Source organism: Rhamphochromis sp. 'chilingali', assembly GCF_963969265.1.
Source record: "Rhamphochromis sp. 'chilingali' genome assembly, chromosome: 17".
Classification (NCBI taxonomy): domain Eukaryota; kingdom Metazoa; phylum Chordata; class Actinopteri; order Cichliformes; family Cichlidae; genus Rhamphochromis; species Rhamphochromis sp. 'chilingali'.
In genome coordinates this window covers 116925-134427 of record NC_137944.1, presented here as the reverse complement: position 1 = coordinate 134427, position 17503 = coordinate 116925, and the positions used below count along the sequence as shown (strand labels likewise).

Here is a 17503-nt window from a genome sequence, read left to right as displayed (position 1 = left end):
TCCCCCTAGCCGCCCTCTTTCCCCAGCTGCTTGGGGTCTGCCGGGGAACAGCTAGCGGGGCCTACGCTATCTTTGGCTGCACCAGCTACAGGGGCCTGGCTAGCTACGGGTGAATGAAGGGTGCGAAGCCGAGTCTCCAATTTCAGTAATCCTGGCCATCCGCTGGTTTCCTCTTTCTGGCGCAAAGTGGGCGATAAACAAACAAGAGAGAAAAGCCGATCAGCTGATCATTGATCAGTTTCATGATTGAAGTAGCAACAGGAGAGGGAAGGGGAGAGAATGAGAGAAGGAGAGGCAGCCGCAGCGTAAAGAACCAGAATAACTCCACCTTTGTGTCTTTTTCCATTCTAGCTGAAGGACGGGACAAACTGTATTTCTTTTCAGCTCAATACGAAATGTGTAATATTTTCTCTGAATGCAGGACGATTCCCTTTCTTCTGTTTGTCTGCGATAAGATTGCTTTCAAAGCTGTTGCCCAAAGGTGGAACACCTCCTCGGCTGTAATGGGTCCAGCCCAGAGTCGATTGGGACCAATTGGCCAATCCAGCATCGTTTATACCATTAAAAAAAAAAAAAACACCAGCCCACCACGCAAATGCCCATTATGTCCGTTGGCCACTCCAGCTGTGCATTACACGCATTTGTATGAATACAACCTCTTCCACTTAAAGCGTAAACAATACAACTTCGAATATGTGAACACATTTTAAATAGTTTCTCTCTGTATTTGAACCATTATTGTGCATTTTTGAACATTTAAACACATCATAAACTTTTTTATGATTATATTTAGTTATCAAAATAAAAGATACGCTGATATACTGCTGTTGATACGCTGCTATTCACAATATCACTGTTATGTCTATTTTTAATGCCGACAGCTTTTATAATACTAACATTTAAAGTCAGTTACTTTGGTCGTGATAAGCTGATCACGTGTGATTCTCTAATGATTATCTAACAATAATCTAATAATCTAATACCATGACTGTTAAAAACAGCTGGTTACCAGTACAATGATGTTCTGAATCACTGTCTCATATAAATATATATATATAAGACAATCTGTGTTATTATTTAGGTGTAACCCAACACACATTCTGAACAATCACAGAAATCCGGTTAAACTAAACTGACAGGTAGAGCGAGTTCATCCGCTGCAAAAGGTTTTCCTGCAACGACTTCTGCACAGCACCTTTTACAGGTGGAGGGAGTGCCACTAAGAAAACTCTGAGGTGAACGTACCAGCTCTAAATAGCTGCTGATGTCCTTTATCAGCAAAGAAAGTTTGACCAGGAAACTAAAACAGTTAAAGTGTCGCAGAAGAGAAGGAGAGGATGTTAAAATCACCGTTCTCTGTGTTTCTCTTCTGTTTGTTGCGACATCTGGACTGTACAGGTAAGCTGCGCGTACCTATGTGAATAAACCTGCTGGTTGCGGGGAGAGATGTGGGGAGTTTTACACTGTGTACTTTACTGCAGTGTCTTTGAAAGTCAGCGTGACAGTGTAGAGTAAATGTAGGCACACAGGTAAAGGTGAGACAGGGAAATGGATTCAATGGAGTCATCTTAAGTTTACTTTCATTTTGACGTGTCTGAACGTAATCGCGCTGACACTCGACACACAAACCTCGAATAACGAGCAGCTGAGACTCTGCTGTGCCGTAAACATTAAATTTGAACAAACTTCCGTATTTTGCCGTAAAATAGATCATATTATTACTAAGATTGATGCAGTTTTTGACAAAGTTAGTGCGCATGCTGAGGGCAGGATGCTTCCGCGTGTCTGTCTGTCAGTGATGCGTGACAAGAATCCACAGATCAGGACTGTCAATAAAACTTGTTTGGTAACAGGACTGTAAGCTGAGCCACACTGACAAGAAACAGAAACAAGTTTGGAGAATCTCAAATTTTAGTTTTTACAGTGGTTTACTGCATTTATGGTTTAGTGAAGTTATGGTTGTTTTAAATAGTTACTATAAATCTGAAGTACAGAACCAAATTAGTTTAAATATGAATGCAGGTTAGCTGAATGAATGGATTGTTCAGGGTTTAGAAATATACTGGAAAATAATTTAAGGACATTTTAAATCAGTCAGTAATTATTAATAACAAATTTGTCTTGTTCTTATTCTCAATGATCCATGTAGGTAAATCCCAAAAGGTTGATTCTGTTCATCTGGATCTTTTCAGTGGGAGAAACATTTCATCACTGATCCAGGTGACGTCTTCGGTCTCAGCTGACTGCAGATTTCCCCAACCTTATAAACAGTGGATTGGCATAATGACTGAAACCAGCCCACTGAATCTAAGGAGCTTGGGAGAGACTGGACTTCTTTAAGTTGCTTGAAGACATTTCACCTGTCATCCAAGAAGCTTCTTCAGTTCTACGATCAATTGGTCGAGGGTCCCAGATTTAAGCCCTAGGGGAGTGTCCCCCCAAGAGGGACATGGACCCCCTAATGATCCTCTACCTAATCAAACAAGCCGAGGTCAAACAGATGTCGGTCACAAGAAACGTAAAGAAGTCCAGCCACTTTTCTTTCCATGCTCCTTAGACTAAGGCTACGTCCACACTAGCCCGGATAGATTTGAAAACAGCGTTTTCGTCTGAAAACTAGTGATGTGTCCTGTGTGTCGAAGCTTCGAATCGTGCGTCGGGTAATCGCGGGGGCGTTTTTCTGAAGCGCGTATCGAGGCTTGCTTTGATTACGTAGGCAGTGACGTTCGAGGCCTCGCAGGCAGTCCGTACCACGTGACTGATTCAGGGACTGGTTCACCGGTTCGCGCCAGATTCGAAATAACATGGGCAGGAAAACAGCTGATTCCCCATCACACCGTGTTGTGGAATTGGATTACGTACGTGCTACATAGTTACTTGTGCATTTCTTCTTCGATGGAACCAGCAAGGAAGAGATGGTTTTTTTTTTTTTTAATTTTGTCTCTCCTAATAAAGTATGCACACAGTAATAAATATCACAAATGATAAACACCAAAATATAAATAAACAACACTACACATCCTATAATCTGATTTCTGTCTTTTAGTTTATTAAAAAGTGAAGCACCAAACACTATTGTGTCATTATCCAGATGTACATAAGGTTTACACATCATTATAATCAAAGAGCCCGCTTCACTTGAATTGTCCACTTGATGGCGCAGTAGAGCAAATGAATCATCACAATGCTTCGAACCATGAGTCGACCAATTGGATGGAAAGCTTCAGTTCATCATGAGGCTTCATCTCACCATCACTACTGAAAACGCTCTGCATCCACACTAGCGTTTTCAGTCGTTTTCACAGAGTTGCGCGTCCACATTGAAAGCGCTTATGTTCCAGTACTGCGCATGCGTGAAACGCAAGAAGATTAGGCCTGCCTCATTTCTGTCTGCCGTTTATTTACTTTGCGACTGTTGAAAAGTCTCTTTGAAAAGCACCGAGTTTTTTAAATGGACTAACAATGAGGTGGAGTTGTTTCTGCAAGTAACACAAAAGTACAAAGTTGCAAAAGTGAGTGAGAATTAAAGAATTTGAAGAAAAGCTCTCTGGAGCACGTACAGACTAATATTAATCTTTAACAGGGCTGTCAAACAAAACAACTGCTGTATAATGCCCTCCACTATCTTAGTTTAATTGGTCACATGACTGCATCATATGACTAAAATGTGTGGGCTTAATGGAGCTCACAGATTCTGCTTCAAGGAACATCATCATCATCAGTGTGTTTCATGTAACGTGGTCTGAGTGTTGTTTGACTGAGTGTTCAGGTTTGAGTCCAAACAGGTTAAAAAGGCCACTCTGCTGGTTCTGTGTTCATGTCCAACACAAAGCTCACATAACTGCTGAAAGCTGTTTCTTTCTCTCCTCAGTTTCCCAGCATGCATCTAGGGTGCAGGTGTATGAGGGAGCGGAGTTTGTCCTGCTGCCCTGTCAGGTACCAGCTGATGTTTCCAGTGACTCCACAGCTGTGGTGTGGAACCGTGATGAGTTCACGATCCCAATGGTCCACAAGCGTGTGCAGAGCAGTGACGATCTTACAAACCAAAACCTTCGTTACCTCGGTCGAACATCAATGAGAGCCACCGCTCTGCAGACTGGAGACCTCAGCCTCACTCTGAGGAACCCCACAGTCTCTGACAGTGGAACCTATACCTGCACCGCCCGCAAGACTGGAGACAATCTGAAGGAGATCCATGTGCAGCTGAAGGTCTCAGGTGAGTGGACAAAGGTCAGAGGTCAACTGCAGAGGTCCTGAGGTCCACACAGACTTCATGCATGAACATGTTCAGTTAAAGTAAAGTGAGATGTGAGTGTTTCTGTCACAGAGGTTCCTATCTGCTCTAATAATAAGGTGTGTGCTCTGAGGTCATCTGGTTTCACAGACCTTTAGTCTTTTATGTGTGTTTGTGCTCAGACTGAACCTCATTAACTTTAAACTAACATCACTCTGTGAGGCCGAAACCTCAGAGTTTAAACTCAGAGAGTTTTACAGTGTCTGAACCCTGCGGCCTGTGGTTCAGTTCTTACCACAGAGTAACCTGATGATGCTCTGAGTAACACAGGTAAAATATTAATAACAGATTCATGTAATCATGTCATTGAACATGTTGGATGATCTTGTGTTTGTGTTACAGAACCTCCTCCCCGCTGGCCCATAGTTGTGGCATTCGTGGTTCCTGTGCTCCTCCTGGCTGTTATCTTTGGTGCCCTCGTGTACCATGCAAATAATAAAGTAAAGAACAGAGCAGGTTAGTGTGTGACACAGTAACTTCACTGACCTTCACCTCCAGTATGTTAATGCTGATGTCTGCAACCTTTTACCTCACACGTCCTTAAACTGCTGATCTGGAATCAGCCACAAACAGCAGCAGGTTCCAAACATCCCTGAAACTAATAACTGATGATGCTGAGGATGTTCCATCAGCTGTCCACACACCTCTGAACTATGTTAAGCGCAGAGGTGTGTGGAAGAACACAGGAAGCTTTCAAAATAAAAAAAAAAAAACACAGAACACAAAGAAAAATAACAAAATAAGAGCTCATTTTAAACTAAATGTGAACTTTCTGTTAAAATATGTAGTCTGTGTGACCTTTAGTCACAGACTGTTACGCTGATGGATGGCAGCTGTCAGTGTGTAATCCATAGAGACAGCTGAGGTGTTGTCATGGTAACAGCCTTTTTACATGATGGAGGTGAATGTATCAGCTCATTGTTTCAGGCTCACACAGGTACTGTAACAAGTGAGCTCATGTTCAGTGTCACAGCTCTGCTCTCTTCTCTCAGTCTCCATGCTGAAAGCAGAGAAGGTGACAGAGGGGGCGGAGTATATCAAACTGCTCTGGGATAAGAGTGAAGTTCCGCCTGCTGCTGTCAGAGTGAAGTGGACACGTGAACAACCTGAACATGGAGAGATCTGTGAGTGTGTGAAGGATCAGACGGGTCAGTGGAAGCTCGAGTCTGGTCCTGTTTATAAAGGTCGTGTACAGATGGATCAGCTGACTGAAGGAGACTTCACCCTGACTCTGATGAAGCCTCGCTGTGATGATGGAGGTGTTTACTTGTTTGTCGTCTACGGCCAGGATGGAAAACCCATTAAAGTGACAGTAGTGGCGCTGTGGGTCAAAGGTCAGTATGACAGACTGTGAGGTAGACTGAGCTGAGACAAACAGAAAATGAAGTGTCACTGCAGTCACACACAGTCACCGTCATAACACTGCTCATCCACATTAACCTGCACGCACCTGTGATATTATTACTATTATTAATATTATGCCGAACTTCTCACAGACTCTGATCAGTCACTGACATTCACAGAAACACTTTAGAATCTGTTTGGTTGCTGCATTTATTGTGAAGGAAACACAGGAAGTGGAGAGGTACACAGAAAACGGATCAGAGTGAGTGAGTGAAGGATGCTGGGTAAGATGAAGGAGGACGGCTGTGTCCCAATTCAGGGTCTGCAGCCTTAGAGTACGCAGCCCTAACGGGTCACAAGGGCCACGTACTCAAAGACCGCTAAAGCCGGAAGTGAGAGGCTTGTGAAATGGGACGGTCTGGCCTTCATCATGCTGCTCAGGTTGCCTAGCAACCATGATACTAACCACGAGAAACGTTTCATACAGCATTGTTTGAAAGAAATGAAGGAGAAAAAATATTTTTTGTTCATTCATTTTTTTAATGACATCACTTTGATCAGTTGAATATCTGTGGCTGAGACCACGGGACTGTAAAACATGATAGTTGGGCTTCATTTCTGTACTGAACAGTCAGTTTAAGCTAGTAAATAACAATTAGTTAATGTTGTTCATGAGACTAAAGTCATTTCACTTTGGTAATGTAAATATAATTTGGCCAATATTATAGTTATTGTCAGATTATTATAATATACACTCAACAAAAATATAAACGCAGCACCTTTGTTACTGCTCCCATTCCCCATGGGATGGACGTAGAGACCTAAAATTCATTCCAGATACACAATATAACCATCCCTCCCAAACAGTGGTCACAAATCAGTCCAAATGTGTGGTAGTGGGCACATCTGCTATATTGAGATAATCCATCCCACCTCACAGGTGTGCCACATCAGGATGCTGATCTGACATCATGAGTAGTGCACAGGTGTACCTCAGACTGCCCACAACAAAAGGCCACCCTGGAATGTGCAGTTTTGTCTCACAGCAAAATGCCACAGATGCCACAAGCAATGAGGGAGCGTGCAATTGGCATGCTGACAGCAGGAATGTCAACCAGATCTGTCGCCCGTGCATTGAATGTTCATTTCTCAACCATAAGCCGTCTCCACAGGCTCCACACTTTCAGCTTGATGTGTTTGTGGATATATGACTTTAATTATCCACAAAATCATCACATTCTCTGTAAGATTAAGGTCGACTATTGAACGGCGTATATTTTAAAGTAAAGGCTTTAAAACCAAGTTAGTACAAATAATAATAATGGATTGGATTTATATAGCGCTTTTCAAGGCACCCAAAGCCACTATTCATTCACTCTCGCATTCACACACTGGTGGAGGCAGCTACGGTTGTAGCCACAGCTGCCCTGGGGCAGACTGACAGAAGCGAGGCTGCCATATCGCGCCATCGGCCCCTCTGGCCAGCACCAGTAGGCGGTAGGGTAAAGTGTCTTGCCCAAGGACACAACGACCAGGACAGAGAGCCCGGGGATCGAACCGGCGACCTTCCGGTTACAGATACGCTTCCCAACCCCCTGAGCTACGGTTGCCCCACAAACATCACTAATGTCACATAACTTTGCCGACATGTGGCCAACAGCAATGTTTTAATGTTCTTCATTATTAAACATTTGCACATAAATAAGTGACATAATATTCAGTACTTACTTTTGAAAGTTTACTCTTCGGCCGCCCTGCTTCAGCCATGCACGTTTTTTTTCCGGCAAAATTATCCACACCCACCGGCGCGCTATGAAGTCTGGGCTATGGTGGGCAACGAAGGATACACAGACCCATCCTTAAAATTCAGGGCAATGAAGGACGCATTTCGAGCAGCCTTTGAATTGGGACAGCCTTCGTCGCGTTTCTGATGTAATCGGCCTTAAAATGTGGCCTTTAAGGCTGCAGACCCTGAATTGGGACACAGCCGAAGTGTGTGTTTCCACCTGAGATTATGGATCTGACCTCAGCTGTTCTTCATCACTCTCATGTTGATGATGTCACTGCTGTGTTTGTCCTCTGCAGAGACCTGGTGGAAAATCATCACAGGCTTGTCTGAGAGGAGAACCCTCGACACTGAAGAAAAGTAAGTGTTCAGTGAGTTTATCTGAAGGTTTGTCATGAATGATTCTCACAGTCATGATGTTTGACTCCTTCCCCTCTGTGGACACATGTTCACATCATCATCATCATATTTACTTAAAAAACACTTTGAAACAATCACAGCTGACACAAAGTTCTGTACATTGGAACTAAATAACAAAATGACATAAGATATAAATAAAAGCCAAATAAAATACAAAGTAAAATAATTCATTAGAGAAACTAAGTCTCACTGAGTTTAAAAGCCAAAGAATAAAAGTGGTTTTAAGACGTGATTTAAAAGTGGACAGTTAAGAGGCTTCTCTAACGTGCAGGGCAAATTATTCCATAATTTTGAAACCACGATAGAGAAGGCCCTGTCCCCTCTGAGCTTCCTCCTGGATCTCGGTACCTCCAGGAGCAGCTGGTCAGCTGACCTGAGAGACCGACAGGGTATGTGGGGATGAAGAAGCTCAGAGAGGTAAGGCGGGGCAAGATTGTAAAAGCATTTAAAAACAAACATGAGAATTTTAAAATGAACTCTAAAAGACACAGGCAGCCAGTGCAGTGAGGCTAAGACAGGGCTTATATGCTCTCTTTTACAAGTTCCTGTTAGGAGTCGTGCAGCCGCATTTTGAACCTGCTGCAGACCCGAGAGCAACAACTGACTGACCCCCACATAGAGTGAGTTACAGTCGTCCAGGCGGGAAGAAATAAAAGCATGGATCACTGTTTCAAAGTGCTTCCTAGAAAGAAAAGATTTTACTGCTGCCAGTTGCCTTAAATAATAAAAACTAGACTTCACCACTGCTCTAATTTGGTTGTCCATCCATCCATCCATCTTCATCCGCTTTATCCGAGGCTGGGTCGCGGGGGAAGCAGCCTAAGCAAAGCAAATTTGGTCGTCCAATTTAAAATAACTGTCCAACTTAAATGGCAAATGGTAAATGGCCTGTATTTGTATAGCACTTTACTAGTCCCTAAGGACCCCAAAGCGCTTTACACATCCAGTCATCCACCCATTCACACACTGGTGAATGGTGGTAAAACCAAACAACAGGTTTAAAATAGACTTCCAGGCGTCCCAAATCACAGAGGACGACTCACAGGGACCACTGGGTCCAAACACCATCACTTCTGTTTTCTTGTCATTAAAATTTAAAAATGTTCAGAGCCAACCAAGTTTTAATGTCATCTAGGAATGTCATGAGAGGTTTTACGGAGATGCCATCCATCTGCTTGAGTGGCAAATAAATTTGGCATAACAATGAAATGAGATCCCATGCCTTCTAAAGATGGAACCCAGAGGCAATAAATACAGTAAATAGAGCAGTGGCCCTAAAATTGAGCCCTGTGGGATGCTGCAATTTGGGGTTAGTATCTTGCCCAAGGATATTTGGCATGCAGACTAGAAGAAGCCAGGAATTGAATCACCAACCTTCCAATCAGTAGATGACCTGCTCTACCGCCTGAGCTACAGCCACCCCACAAACCCTTAATAATGCAGATTCTGTGCTATGAAGGGTTTTAAAACCTGACTGAAAAACCTCAAAGATGCCATTATCATCTAGAAAATCTTTCAGTTGACTAAAAACAATTTCTCTAAAACCTTGGAAAGTAAAGGCAGCTTGGAAACAAGCCTATAATTAGCTAAAACTGTGTGATCAAGGCCAGGTTTTGAAATTTGCAGGAACCACACCAGAAGTCAGACTGCTGTTAATAATGTCAAGGACATACTGCTCTATACTAGGAAAAATTATTTTAAAAATTGTGGAGGAAAAGGATCCTGAGGGGAACCTGCGGGCTTAATATTGTCATGATCCTGGGCCATGTTGGCCCAGCAGTCTTAGTATTCATGTCTTTTTGTGTATTGTTCCTTATTTGATTTCCCCTTGTGACTTTTATCCCCTGTGTGCCCCTCTATGTATCTGAGAGCCCTCGTCTCCCCTCCTTGTGTTTCATTCCATGTTTCCCCAGCCCACTATGCCCGTGCTCTCTCTCTCCTCCGGTCTGCACCTCTGTGTACTTCCTGTTTTACTTTGACAGTCTCCCGTCAGTGTTGTTTACTCCTGCCATGTCTTGTTATGTTTATCTGTGTCAGCTGTGCTCCCATGGGTGGCCACTTCCCCTGATCATCCCTCTTGTGTATTTAGTCTCTGTGTTTCATGTAGTCTGTGTCGCGTCGTCTGTGTTCCCACCCTCCGTGTTTCCATGCCCAGTCTTTTGTATCCCCAGCCATAGCATAGATTGTTCCCAGTTTAGGTTTGTTTAGTTCCTGCTCTTGTGCTGCCCTCATTCTTGTTTGTTTCTTTCGTGATCATCAGCCACAATAAAAGGCTCGCTTTTGTTTAAGTGCACTCCCGTATCCTCACTTGTGTTCGCACCTGGGTCCTCAACACACTCTCCACACGGTCTGCCACTGCGACCGTGACAGTACGACGCGACCATGCCGGACCCAGCGACACAAGAGAGTGGGATCATCCAGACGGTGGAGTCGCTATGTAGCAAATGGCTGCAGTGTTCCGGAGTGGAGGAACGGGAGGAGTTAGCCCGCCAAGTGGGAGTATGCGCGTCTGTATTTCCCTGGTTATGGGAGGCACTACACCCGCTGATCGTTGACTTTCTCGTCACCGCTCTCCAACTCCGTCCGCAGCCGCAGCTGCCCAGTGTGCGGGCTGCGCCGCCAGAGCCCTGCTGTTGTCCTGTTTCCCCGCTGCTTCGCGAGCCAGACGCAGTTAGGGTCGGAACGGTGAGGCTCACCACCGTCACACCATCCGCTCGCGCCTCATCGGCTTCCGGGTCTTCACCGCGGTCTGGCCACACGGCGCAGCACACAGAGATGACGGAGGCCATAGACTTTGGTGAGGAAGAGCGGCAGCAGGTGTTACGGGCTTATCGGGAGGACGAGCTCCGGTGGAAGCCCTGGCTCATTCTGGAGGAGGAACTCACACCTGTTGCATCGCCTACCAGCCGCTCGCCCTCTCCACCCCGCTCGGACTTCACTTCCCCTGCCTCGCCTTTAGCGAGGATATGGGCAGAGGATGAGATTGCCGCTACGTCACCCTCTGCTTTGGTGGCATCAGCGTCCATGGCACCAGCTACCAGAAAGAAGCGGCGCCGGCGCCGCTGTTGCACCGCGCTAACTCCGGTGAGTGACTGTGTTTTTGTGCCTCACGATCCTTCTATGGAGAAGAGGGAGATGAGCATTGATTTGCCGGGGCCGGAAACTATAGCGGAATTGTGCTCCAAAGCCGACAGAACTGTGTTTAGTTGTTCAGAAAGACCTACTACGGAAATCATGGAGGCCGGCCTCTGTGAGCGGCAGCAAGCAGCTTGCACCCACGTAGAGGAGGAGCTCCGGGGAATGCCGTGGCTCACCCCCGATTGTCAGCACATCTTTCGGGGAACACGCCTGGCTCTCGGGGGCCCTCGGAGCTGCCAGGGTCTGCCACCCCTCACTTCCCCAACAGCCAATGCTTCAGCCTCAGTGGTTTCCTCAAGGAAGAGGCGACATCCACGTCGCCGCAGCACCATGCAGCAGCTGGAGGTTGGTGGAACTCTCGTTTCCTCTCGGACTCCGTTAATAATAGAGGTTAGTGACAATCTTTCGCCTCAAAGTCTTCCTGAGTTGCTGGAATGTGACTGTCATGAAGGGTTCGCAGACGCTCCAGAGATAAAGACAATTTCTACATGTGCTGGAGGAGCGATAGCGACCCAGTGCTCCTCAACACCACCCATTCTCTTGCTAAACGATGAAAGTATTGATCACGAACTCATGTTTGGTGTGAAGGGTGGTGATATAACCTCTGGTCATGAGCGGTGTGACTTTAATAATGACACCCTGTCTGTACCCGGTGATCAACTTGACTGTTCCTTAGCTCATCCATCTTGTGACTCATCTACTTGTTATGAATTGTGTAAACCAGAGGAGAACAATTCAAAGCGATCTCTGAGTGATGCTCTCACTCCTGTACTCAACAAGCACAATTCACCTGAGTTTTGTGTTCCAGGTCAAGAGAACAGTAATGGCAATGTGGTCTATGCTCTGAACTCTAAGAGTGAATTGTGCCCCCCGGAAGAAGATGGGGCACACATGTCTGAACCATGTAGCTCCAGCACCCCTCAGGGTGCAGGGAATGCTGAAGCTGAGATCTGGGCCTCCGATACTGTCTCTAATGGTCATGTTTTACCGTCAGTTTGCGTAAATTTGGAACCATGTTCTTTTGATTCTTCTAAATCATTTCAGGATGGGGTGTTGGTTGGGAGTACTACTGATATAGTAAGCTCACAGTCTGCACCACCACTGGCAGCCACAGCTCTATTAGACACTGTGTTAGCGGCACCTCCATTCATAGATGACTCAGAGTCTCTGTCTAAGTCAGCTTCTGGTGGGGGGGCTAGCTGGGGAATGCAGGCCTGAGACTGCGAAATACCAGGCCGAGCCGCATGATTCCTGTCAGTCAGAGCATAATGAGGCTTCAATCCCCTCTGACAGCATCACTTTTGATTTGTTTGTGACTAATGTGGTCACTGCTAAAGCTAATGGCTCTGTCAAACCAATCACAGAAGAGTTTATTCAGACTCTTGCCGTTAACCTAGTGCCAGCCGTCCCATCAGAAGGAAGTGTAACTACTGTGTGTGTAAGCACAGACACCGATGAGGTTACAAGTCCACCACATGACTGCAAAATGAGCGCGTATGTGTCTTGTTTGACCAGTTGTGCCGACTTAATGGATGTCCAGGAACCTAGCCGTGAACTGATTAATCATGTTTCTAGGAACGGTTCAGTTATAAATGCAGCTCATGTGGTCGAACTAGCCCCTTTGGTGACTGAAACCCTGTCACAGGTGGACACTGAAGAAACGTCACGTTGTCTTCCTGTGACAGAGGAAATAAACTGTGCTGAGAGCCTTGGGGGTCCACTTTTCGAACAGGGTTTGTCCATAACAGTTAACTTGCTTGCTAGGAATGGCGAGATTTCCGCTAGAGATGGTGCAGAGACTGTTACTGACTCTGGGCAATATTATGGGGTAGATGCTGCCTGTGTGTTCAAGATTAATCAATGTAATTCTGGTGAGGGTGAGGCAGCCAATCTGAGTTTGTGTTTTTCTGCTTCTGAGTTAAAAGAACCAAATACTGAGAATAAAGACTCTGACTTTATGTTTGTGAAGGAAAACGAGAATATGAATTTGGACAATGACAGGCAGACCTCTGAAAGGAACACACACCTAGTACTTGGCTGCGACACCACTTTCTCCCAGACTGCCATGGACATGTCTGTTCTGGGTTCTGAACCAGACGGTGACCAAATGAATAATGTTTTCAGGGGTGATCTGGTGGGAAATGAACCGTGTGATGTTACATTAAATTCCCCAGAGAGTCAGCGGCATCTTTCTTCTGCCAGGGTAACGGCTCAGCCCCCTGCTCAGCTCTCTGTTTTGCCAGGGGTCTCCATAACTGCTCATCCTGCATCTGTAGCTGAATGCCTGGGTGTGCCACTCCAGCACCCTGCAGCAGGCACACCACTTCACGCCACATCAGCTGGAGGGTCCGAGGGTCCCGTCCAGCCTCACGCCACGTCAGCTGGAGGGTCCGAGAGGCCCGTTCAGCCTCCTGTCTCCGCTGGAGGGTCCGAGGGGCCCGTTCAGCCTCACGCCACGTCAGCTGGAGGGTCCGAGGGGCCCGTTCAGCCTCCTGTCTCCGCTGGAGGGTCCGAGGGGCCCGTTCAGCCTCACGCCACGTCGGCTGGAGGGTCCGAGGGGCCCGTTCAGCCTCCTGTCTCCGCTGGAGGGTCCGAGGGGCCCATTCAGCCTCCTGTCTCCGCTGGAGGGTCCGAGGGGCCCGTTCAGCCTCGAGCCACGTCAGCTGGAGGGCCCGGGGAGCCCGTCCAGCCACCATCTACTTCTGCGTCGTCTGGTCCAGCCGCAGCCTCTGCTTCTGCCACGCCTGGTCCGGCCTCCGAGCCTTCATCCTCCACGCCTGGTTGTTACACCCCTGTCCAAAGTACATCCGGTACCTCGGCATCGTCGGCCAGTTTCTGGGCCTCTAGCCAGACGTCATCGCCGTCGGCCCCAAGACCGCCTTCGCCTGAGTCGCCGCCGTTGCCTTCCGCACGGTCGGCCCCCTGACCTGTCTCTACGTCATTGCCGCCGTTGCCTTCCACGCGGCCGGCCTCCGGACCCGCTCTGTAGCCGCTGCCGTCTTCCACGCGGCCGGCCTCCGGACCCGCTCTGTAGCTGCCGCCGTCTTCCACGCGGCCGGCCTCCGGACCCGCTCTGTAGCCGCCGCCGTCTTCCACGCGGCCGGCCTCCGGATCTGTTCTGCCGGCCACTGCCACTTTTTCCGGCCCCGGAACAGCTGAATTGTGAACTTTTGTGCTGTCGCCCCCCAGGTTGACCTTCTGACCTCTTTGGACATTTGCCTCCCTGTTTTGAACTGTTTTTGTGTCTTTGTGGGCTCAGTTTTGGTTCATGCTCCTCGTCTTTGTTTGGTTTTGTTCCCTCCGTCCGGGTCCCCCGCCTCCCGCCCTGGGTGGGTTGTTCTGTTTGTCTTGTGTTTTGGTTCTCGGGTTTGGGCTGTCGGGAGCCGGCCCTTGGGGGGGGGGGGGGGGGGGGGGGGTTGATGTCATGATCCTGGGCCATGTTGGCCCAGCAGTCTTAGTATTCATGTCTTTTTGTGTATTGTTCCTTATTTGATTTCTCCTTGTGACTTTTAATATGCAAAACACACTAACATTTTTATTGCAGGATTATAGGTCCAGGGTGGTGCTGCTCCAGGGGAGGAGATGCCCTGCTGTTGCCTGGGACATGATCTGGCTACCCTTTTTCTTTCAGACAGGAATCTGAGTTTGATGAGTTGACGCATGAGAGTGTCCATGCGTCAAGTGGTGGGGTCCAGAATTAACACTAAACAATGTTTACTATTATTGTTGCAGTGAGTTGTGTGATTAACCGTTTATTTACATGTTCAGATGAGGCTTTGATGGCCTATAAGTGAAGTTCACTGAACTAAAGAATGTGGTTTGATGATTGTTGACATGCTCTCCAAATAGAAGTTTTTCTGAAATACAGGTGCAGCAGTGAGACGCGAGAAACATTCCAGGCATAGCGGACAGCCCAGGCAGTGGTTGAGGTCAAAGGTCAAGCTGGTTGGGGCCCATCATGAGATCAGACCTTGGAGCCACAGCAAGGACCATTTCAACTGCCTGCAAAATAGCGAGAGACCCTCCTGGATTTATCAGAGCCACTGCAAAGAGGTCGAGGTCCCAGGAAACCCCGGCACCCCCAAGACAGCACAATAGAGAAATCTCACACTTGGTTGTTTCAGTGGTGAGGGGGGAGTGCTGATTGAGCCCCCGTAGGGTAAGCTCGCACTTCAACCTCCAGCCTCTGATCAACTCTAGGGCAACCAAATGCGAGGCGTGACGCACCTGTGTGCAACCATGGGAAGGTGGACCCTCTTGGTTACCTTGACTACGACGCTCACCTTTACAGGACCCCAGCTGGTGCCGGAATCAGCTGAACCAGGAGGAAGGCAGAGAGGATGGACACATGACAACTCTCACCTAAGAGACATGATGCAAGACCACATCCCTCCATGGATGAATAATGCCTGGTACCGTTATATCCACGACAGAACAAAAGCAGAATCGGCAAATACAGACTATTATGTCTGTTCCCATCTACCCAGCACGGCAACATACCCCACACTATATATGTTCCTGGACCAACTCTCAGGGAAGAACTACTCTATGATATTAGCAGAGAAAGGGGACTTTGTGTCCTCTTCAACAACACATGCTGCATTTACATAAAGAAGACGCACATTCATCAAACATGACTGACGCCCTGAATGTTTTGAGACAGATCCAGCAGGCCCAAAATCAGGACTATCCATGACGAAAAGGAGTGCCTGAGAGGATCGTCCACAAGATGGGAGCTGAGGCCAGGAGAGAGACTTCAGGAGGATCAGAGATCATCTTCAGCACAGCAGACATCACACAGAGAGCTGTGCTACTGAGCTTCCAGGAGATCAAGAGGAGACTTCCCACAGCAAGATTTTAAATACAATGAAAGATTCAATGTTGACGCTGAGGAAGACAACTAAGGTGTACGACATGCTCTGCCTTAAACCTTCAGCAGCGTTGGAAGGAGTCTAAGGATGACATCATGATTCTGTGAAAAGCACAGGAACCAGAAGCTATGGTGGTGATAACAGCAGTTTCCTATGAGGTCTGCAGCTTTGGAAATAGCTGAGACCCATGTTGACAAACAACAAAACTAACTGGTATGTTTGAATGTCTATTCTACATACATTTGGACTCTGGTCCTATGGACAGTGATGGAAACAACTGGAAGAGACATTTATGACACCCTGCAGAACTCAAACCACTCTGCAGAGAGACATGTGATTGCACACCCGGAGGAAGCATCACCAAGATGGGATGTTTTTGAAAATGTTATCTTCTTATTTTCACTATTAAATTAACAATTTCTTTGTTTGTTTGTAGGATGCAGTTTGCCATGAGATGAGATCAATGGGGAATGGGATATCCGCTAATACCTTTGTTAAACTCTGTACTTTTACAGTGATTTAGGGTGATTTGACGTATGCTGAGTATAACAATGTTGGCATTGAAACTGTCAGACATGAGGTATTCATAACTGGAAACTTTTCTAGCATAAAGGTCAATAAAGGGGGGAATGTTAGGTTTTGTATTGTTGATTGTCATTTATGCTTAGAAACATTTACTCATATATGCTTAGAAGTGTATAATCAATTGTAGATTGAAAGAATGTCTCATCCTAGGAGGTCTGTAACAACTCTGTGTAGCATGAAGAGGGGAGTGCGTTCACTCCTCTACAGAGTGTGTTCTGGCATAGATCACACCCCCTAGGAGAGGTTTTATCTTTTCTTGATATATGGTATAGCAAACACATGTATATCTGTTTGAGTGTAAGAGCCTTTTGTTTAGATGGACCTGTTAGACTCCTGGCACCAGCTTTGGGGAGTCTTCACAGGGTCACATCTTGACCTCACACACACAGTATTCTTTGTTCACATGTATACCTATGTAAGATGTTATATGTTAATGACCCAATGCATATTCATGTCACCACAATAAAAGGAGTGCTCTGGGGAGTCTGGCTGAGAGTCTGACGGAGGTCAAGTGGTGGGACGACACTTGGCTCCAGCCAGATCTCCCTCATGCATGAGTGAACCAGAGAACTTTGGTGCCTTGAGTCTTGCTTTTTGCTGCGTAGCAGATTGTCCTTAACGTTCCAGCGAATAGGTTTATGCTACAAACCTATCATTCCCCATCACATTCATCACCTGTTCCTCTGGTGTCTCTGATTGGAGCACGCAGGTGTGTGGAGCAGAGTGAAATCACACACCTAATGCTGTTTTATTCAACCTGGATCTTAGAAGTTTTGATTAACATTAAACATCGTTTAAACTGTATGTGTCTGTATCATGGGATGGATACACCCTTAACAAAACAAAGAAAATATGACAAAACCAAGTTTCCCCTCATGCTGTCGGACGCGCCTCGAGGAACCAGCTCCATTTAAAACATCACAGTCAGCTGTAAAGTGTCGTTTCAGTTTTTATACAACGTCAAAGAGCTTCATGTTTGAACAATCAGCTTATGAACAGGAATAAGAACTGCACGGTCTGGTTCTGGTTGGATGCAAACAAACAGCTGTGTGTTAATCCAGCAGC

General features: G+C 46.5%; 1 protein-coding gene across 2 annotated transcripts; it reads left to right on the top strand.

Moving 5' to 3' along the window:
- Window positions 1–1175: 1175 nt before the first annotated feature.
- On the top strand, window positions 1176–17023 carry LOC308383993 (uncharacterized protein). 2 transcript variants are annotated; one of them, XM_080862277.1, is made up of 6 exons: window positions 1176–1398; window positions 3872–4216; window positions 4637–4750; window positions 5287–5628; window positions 7724–7784; window positions 10134–10452. In XM_080862277.1, the coding sequence occupies exons 1-6, from the start codon at window positions 1338–1340 to the stop codon at window positions 10327–10329; spliced, it is 1119 nt and encodes a 372-aa protein (XP_080718403.1). In that variant the 5' UTR covers window positions 1176–1337; the 3' UTR covers window positions 10330–10452. The 2 variants fall into 2 exon arrangements, with proteins under 2 accessions (XP_080718403.1, XP_080718404.1); XM_080862278.1 differs by lacking the exon at window positions 10134–10452 and adding an exon at window positions 14527–17023 and having other exon boundaries at window positions 1179–1398.
- Window positions 17024–17503: the final 480 nt, after the last annotated feature.